Source organism: Myotis brandtii, unplaced genomic scaffold (genome assembly GCF_000412655.1).
Source record: "Myotis brandtii unplaced genomic scaffold, ASM41265v1 scaffold4, whole genome shotgun sequence".
In the NCBI taxonomy this organism is placed as follows: Eukaryota; Metazoa; Chordata; class Mammalia; order Chiroptera; family Vespertilionidae; genus Myotis; species Myotis brandtii.
Window position 1 is genome coordinate 2,977,888 of NW_005365371.1, and position 7,189 is coordinate 2,985,076.

Below are 7,189 nucleotides of genomic sequence, written 5' to 3' on the forward strand. Positions count from 1 at the left end.
CCCCCCCCCCCCCCCCCCCCAGTGCACAAATTTTTGTGCACCGGGCCTCTAGTCCTATATAATAAAAGGCTAATATGCATATTGTCCCCTCAGGAGTTCAACCGACTGGGAGTTCGACCGCTCATTATGACATGCGCTGAACACCAGGGGGCGACGTAGAATAAAGGAAGGCCCCGGCCGGCAGCCGGCAGCCAGGGGAAGGAAGGCCCGATTGGCCCTGATTGCCAGCCAGGCCCAGTGCACAAAATTTGTGCACTGGGCCCCTAGTATTTAACTAATATCTCAGGGGGAAAAAAACAACACTCTATTAAATATATATTCTTTTTACTAAACAAGCTGACATATGTATCTGCAAAACAATACAGCACTTTCTTCTTCATTAGTACATAACACTCAATATTTAACTATAAGCTTTTTGAACATTCAGAAGCTAAAAATTTTTGAGTCAATTTCATGGATCAATAATTACATAGTATCATGGTAACAGACTGCTTTTCATAATCCATGATGCTGATTTTGAACTCCTTACCAACTTCAGTACTGACTGACAGAATAATTCTGAAGCACATACAAGTGATTCAGAAAATTTCATTTTCCTTAAATGTAACCTGATTCCTTCACTCTCTGGCCCCCCATTCAGGCAGTGTGCCATTTCTTACTTCTAAAGGCAATCTGGCAAGTGCAAACTTCCTGTACTCTAAACACATAATATAGTTTGTTTTAAACGTTCCCATATTAGATGTTGAGAAATAAGTCTCAGGGGAAAGCTTACCTGTCCATTTTTGCTTCCTGCTGACAATAGGCTGCATAAGAAATGATGTTTTCATGGCTGCACCTCTCGGTGGCCAGAGCACCAACATAAAGAACAAAGTCAGCATCTCGGACCCCCTCTTGGTCTGGCACACCCACCGCTCCACAGGGCCACTTACCCCCACGGCAGACCCTGCATTGCTGCGCCCATGGGGGAGGGGGGGGCAACAAAATCAGACCAAAGACAAGGTTAGCTGTGGAGACTTTTAATTTATAGTGAATCCAGACTCTGAATATATATAATTTAATTTTTATTTATCCCTCAAATTTATCAAAAGCCATACCTACCTCTACTCACTTCTTGTCTCTACTAGTAACTCTGAATCCATTTTACTAAAATTTCTACTTTATGTAAAATAATCATAAATCTGTAATTTTACCTCAAACAAATAATTGCTATTTCTAAGCGGCAGCCAACCAAGATGCAAAAAAGAAATATAAAAGGGACCTCCTTATACATTTTTTTTGCAGCTTCCTATAAATCTATGATTATTTTATTTCAAAATTATTTTTAAAAATTTAAAAGATAAATATATTTCCTACTATAAGTAATTCATGTATCTTTTAAAAAATTCAAATACAAAAGTATATAAGGTAGCCCGGCCTTATGGCTTAGTGGTTAGGCGTCGACCTATGAACCAGGAGATCAGTTTGATTCCCAATCAGGGAACATGCTGGGGTTGCTGGCTTGATCCACAGTGGGGGATGTGCAGGAGGCAGCTGATCAATGATTCTCTCTCATCATTGATGTTTCTATCTCTCTCTCTCCCTCTCCATTCCTCTCTGAAATCAATAAAAATGTATATTAAAGAAAAACACTTCTTGGTAACACAGATTCAAAATTTCCCCTAAAGTTATTCTAAAGAATAAAAACATTGCTTAAGAAAAAAAGAAAAACCCTTAAGGAACATTTATGGCAAAAAACAAAACAAAACAAAAAACATTGCTAAGAGCAAGCTGAATTACCTGGAGGTGCTCTTCCGGCACTATAATGGGGCCACATTTTGTATGCTCTGCACATTCTCCAGTACAGTATCTGTGGGGATCATTTTCCTTCCGTAGGTATTGGTTTGTTGCACATTGTCTTCAGTTCATTTGTATATCAAAGTTTAATTGCCAAAAAGAAAAAAAGGGGGGGGGAGAATAGTTCACAGTAGTCAAAGACATCATAAAAAACTAGTAACTGCTATATTAGCTCATTAATAGTTACTATTTTAGTTAGAAAAGTGGACTAAGGAAAAATTTTGGTTCCATGGGAAATCCTCCTGATCTGAGTTTTCAAATACCCAAATATTTCATAAAACCAATACTGCAGACAAAGAAGGAGGGAGAAAGGGGATGTAGCAAGCAGGGACAACTATACCCTAGGACAGTGATGGCGAACCTTTTGAGCTCGGCGTGTCAGCATTTTGAAAAACCCTAGCTTAACTCTGGTGCCGTGTCACATATAGAAATTTTTTGATATTTGCAACCATAGTAAAACAAAGATTTATATTTTTGATATTTATTTTATATATTTAAATGCCATTTAACAAAGAAAAATCAACCAAAAAAATGAGTTCGCATGTCAGAGGTGTCATAGGTTCGCCATCACTGCCCTAGGAAAAAATCTAGTAAGTCACCATATAATAGAAAATCAGGAAAAGAATAATTATCCAACAGATGCTTTTATATTATTTTTAAAATAGCTTGTATTTTTGTCTCTAAAAAATCATAATAAAATATTCTAGTATAAATTTCATAATTTGCCATATAGGTAGAATGGGGAGGGCAGAGTACTAAATGACAAGAAAATGATCTGTGTTTAATATGACATACCTGCTAAGTAAGATAGTGCCCGCAGGTCTACGAACCTGAAAAGTCTTCTCTAAATAAGAAATAGCTTGTGGAAAAAGTTTGTTCTAAATAAAAGTTAAACAAAGAAAACTAGTCAGAATTATAATCAAAGTATAAATTACATTTAAAACAAGTACACATAGGATTTAATGCCTGAGGGTAAAAAAAGGAAAAAGCCTTACAATTTTAGAATACAGATATTAATTAGTTAAAGGTTGCATGACAAGGAGTAGGGGAAAGAGTAAATATGTCTAGGAGCAGAGGAATTTCCTCATTTTCTAGATGAGTTTGGGGAAAGAACACTAGCTGGAAACTTCCTTCCCTACTTCTGTGTAAATAGAATATTAGAAAACATAAATCTGAACTATTAATCTAAATTACTTCAAATTTGGGACTGAGTTAGCTGGTTCCAACATCATGGTAGTTTATGTTAAGAAAATCTTATGTTTAGAAAATTTACTTTAACCTCGATTATTTCTGTGAATGAACTGGCTTAACATGTGTGTGTGTCACTCTCTGTAACAGTTAAAAAACTAATGAGGTTAGCACTTCTATAAACAACTTTGGCATATCATACTTTCAGGTTAATTATTCTTCAGGAGAAAAAGCATTTCCACAATGTATTTTCAAAGCATTTCCAAAAAATCAGCTTTTTGTACACTATCCTCAATATGTTCTGCTCCCCCAAAACTTAAGAGAACAATTAAGAAAATGAGAAGACTAATTTAATATCAAATACAGACAAAGTTTTGGTGAGTGCATAACAAAGACACCTTTGGTGAAAATGATAAATACATTTATCAATTCACTACCAACATCTTGTATTCAGTCTTTCACAAAAGTCATGTATATAGTTTTCTTTACCGAAGTAGAATTTACATAAAACAAAATATACCCATTTTAAGTATCCAATTCAAACCCTGAGTATTTATTACCTACCTTAACAAGGGATCTTTTTTCATGAAGCAACCTGAAAGAAATGACAACATGAAACATAAGAATTGCCATCCTGGGCAGAGCACTGTCTCAATTGTTCAGAATACATCTGGTAGGAGCCCCAAAGAATGCTTTGTGGAAGCATGCAGTATCAAGCCCCTAAAATTTCAATTTATCTCAATAAGTATTTGAGAGTTCACTCTGTGCCAAAGCACAGTGCTAGGCATGATCATATGCTATTTCACTCATTTGGAAAGTTAAAGATAGGAAAGGACATCAACTTCTCTTAATAGATTTTTATAAAATACTATAGATTGTCCTGGACAATGTGGCTGTTGGTTGGGCATCATCCCCTGTACTGAAAGGTTGCTGGTTCAATTCCCAGTCAGGGCACATACTTGGGTTGTGGGCTCGATCCCTAATGGGGGGCGTGCAGGAGGCAGCCCATCAATGTTTCTCTCTCATCCCCTTCTCCTTTCCTTTCTCTCTAAAAATCAATAAAAAATCTTTTTAGAAAACCTACTATAGATTCATAATTTACCTGTTTTCTGGACTACTCTTACACTAAATAAAAAATTTAGACTATACCACCTCTCTGGTGAATAATTTTGTAAATGTTCTTATTAGTGTGTGTGTGTGTGTGTGTGTGTGTGTGTGTATAAAATTACTTCCTCTTATTTTTCTTCCAAGTATTTATTGAGGAGGTGCCTTCTGGGTCTGTTATTGACCACATCCAAATAGATTCACATTTGTTTTGTTCAAATTATGCATGGCGTATAGATTTTTTTAAAATAGGTTTGTATTGATTTTTAGAGAGAGAGAAAGGGAGAGAGAGTTAGAAACACAGATAAGAGAGAAACATCATCCTGCACACCCCCTACTGGGGATGGAGCCCTCAACCTGGGCATGTGCCCTGACTGGGAATAGAGCCGTGACCTCTTGGTGCATGGGTTGATGCTCAACCACTGAACCACACCAGCTGGACATGATGTATAGATTTTGATCATATCCCATGGCTATCATCTTTCCAAATTAGTCCATCTGGAAGATGCACTGGCTCTGAGTTCAACCTATGGAACTTCAGATAACAGAGAAAAATATCTTTAAAAGTTTGATTCTTACCCTAGCTGGTTTGGTGCAGTGGACAGAGTGTTGGCCTGTGGACTGAAGGGTCCCTGGTTTGATTCCTATCAAGGGCATATGCCTGGGTTGCGGGCTTGATGCCCAGTAGGGCATGTGCAGGAGGCAGCCAATCAATGATTTTCATCATTGATGTTTTTATCTCTCTCTTCCTCTCTGAGATCAATAAAAAAATTTTTTTTAAAGTTTGATTCTTAATAAAAAAGATCACAAAATAATGATATACTTACTCTTCAATACTTTTATCATAGACAGTCTTGATTCTTAAATGTTCATCAACATCTCTCTTTACAACATGATTTGCTTTAAGATGGACCTTATTTATGACCTGAAAAAAAAGGAATAGGTTTAAAGTTTTTTAAAAGATGTTGTACAGATTAGTCAATTGAGGTCATAATGTAAAATTAGTAGACTAAATTTCAAGTATAATACCCAGAATAAAAATAAAGAATGAATAGACAGAGAGATATTTCATATTTATGCATAGACTCAACTTGATGTATATATTCAGTGTAATCCCAATCAAAATCTCAGCAGGTTATATTGTGGATATAAATCAAATGATTCTAAAATTTACATAAATAGGTAAAAGACTTAGAATAGCCAACACAGTATTAAAGAAGAACAAAGTTAGAGGACTGACACTACCTAACTTCATGACTTACTATAAAGCTACAGTAATCAAGACAGTGTGGTACTGGCAAAAGCAGAGACAGAGCAATAGAACAGAATAGAGAGACCAGAAATAGAACCACATAAATACAGTCAACTGAGCTTTGACAAAGGGGAAAAAAGGCAACACAATGGAGCAAGATAATCTTTTCAACAAATGGTTCTAAAACAACTGGATATCCATATGGGGAAAAATGAATCTAGACACACACCTAACATTCTTCATAAAATTAACTCAAAATGGACTGTAGACCTAAATATAAAATGCAAAACAATAAAACCCTTAATAGATACAATAGGAGTGAACCTAGATGACCTTGGTTATGGCAATGACCTTTTAGATGTAGCACTAAAGGCATGGTCCATGAATGAAATAATTGATAAATTCAACTTTATTAAAATTAAAAACTCTGCTCAGTGAAAGATAACATCAAGAGAAAAAGTTAAGCCACAATAGGAGAAAATATTTGCAAAAGACACATCTGAAAAGGGACTATTATCCAAAATATACAAAGAACTCTTAAAACTAAACAATTATGAAAACAAACAATCTAAGTGGGGAAGGGAGGGTAGAAGAGGGTATGAGGAGGATAAATGGTGATGAAAGGAGACTTGACTTGGGGTGGCAAACACATAACACAATATACAGATTATGTATTATAGAATCGTACATCTGAAACCTATATAATTTTAAAAAATACATTCTTATTGATTCCAGAGAGGAGGAGAGAGATAGAAACATCAATGATGAGAGAAAATCATTGATTAGCTGCCTTCTGCACATCCCCAACTGGGGACCTAGCACACAACCCAGGCATGTGCCCTGACCGGGAATCCAACTGTGACCTCTTGGTTCATAAGTCAATGCTTAACCACTGAGCCAAGCTGACTGGGCTGAAACCTATATATTAACCAATGTCACCCTGATAAATTCAATAAAAATGTTAAAAAAGAAAAAGAAAACAAACAACCCAATTTTTTAAATGACCAAAAACTGCCCTGGCCAGTATGGCTCAGTTGGTTGGGCATAGTCCTGGCACTGAAAGATTGCCAGTTGGATTCCTAATCAGGGCACCTGCCTGGGTCCGGGCTGCAGGCTCCATCCCCTGTAGGGGGAGTGCTGGAGTCATCCAATTGATGTTTCACTCTCTCACACTGATGTTTTTCTCTCTCTAAAAATTAATTTAAAAAATTTAAAAAGGCCAAAAACTTTAATAGTCATTTCACTGAAGAAAATATACAGATGGTGCCCTGGCCGAGTAGCTCAGTCAGTTGGAGCATTTTACTGATGCTCGAAGATTGTAGGTTCGACCCCTGGTGAATCAACCAATGAACCTTCGCCGGTTTGGCTCAGTGGATAGAGCGTCGGCATGCAGACTGAAAGGTCCCAGGTTCGATTCTGGTCAAGGGCACATGCCGGGGTTGTGGGCTCAATCCCCAGTGGGGGGTGTGCGAGAGGCAGCCAGTCGATGATTCTCTCTCATCAGTGATGTTTCCATATCTCTCTCCCTCTCCCTTCCTCTCTAGTGGATAGATCGGCATGCAGACTGAAAGGTCCCAGGTTCGATTCTGGTCAAGGGCACATGCCGGGGTTGTGGGCTCAATCCCCAGTGGGGGGTGGTCGAGAGGCAGCCAGTCGATGATTCTCTCTCATCAGTGATGTTTCCATATCTCTCTCCCTCTCCCTTCCTCTCTGAAATCAATAAAACTATATTTAAAAAAAAATAAACCAATGAATGTGTAAGTGGAAAAACAAAAATCAATGTTTCTGTTTCTCTCTCTCTCTCTCTCTCTC

General features: G+C 37.3%; 1 protein-coding gene across 2 annotated transcripts in view; it reads right to left on the bottom strand.

Moving 5' to 3' along the window:
- LMLN (leishmanolysin-like (metallopeptidase M8 family)) overlaps window positions 1-7,189 on the bottom strand; it is a 65,683-nt gene that overhangs the window by 47,606 nt on the left and 10,888 nt on the right. For both annotated transcript variants that reach the window (XM_005873132.2, XM_005873131.2), the window contains exons 2-6: window positions 4,953-5,050; window positions 3,586-3,616; window positions 2,629-2,711; window positions 1,777-1,894; window positions 773-951 (exon numbers count right to left, since the gene is read on the bottom strand). In XM_005873132.2, coding sequence (XP_005873194.1) covers window positions 773-951; window positions 1,777-1,894; window positions 2,629-2,711; window positions 3,586-3,616; window positions 4,953-5,050 — 509 coding nt within the window. The remainder of the gene's footprint in view (window positions 1-772; window positions 952-1,776; window positions 1,895-2,628; window positions 2,712-3,585; window positions 3,617-4,952; window positions 5,051-7,189) is intronic.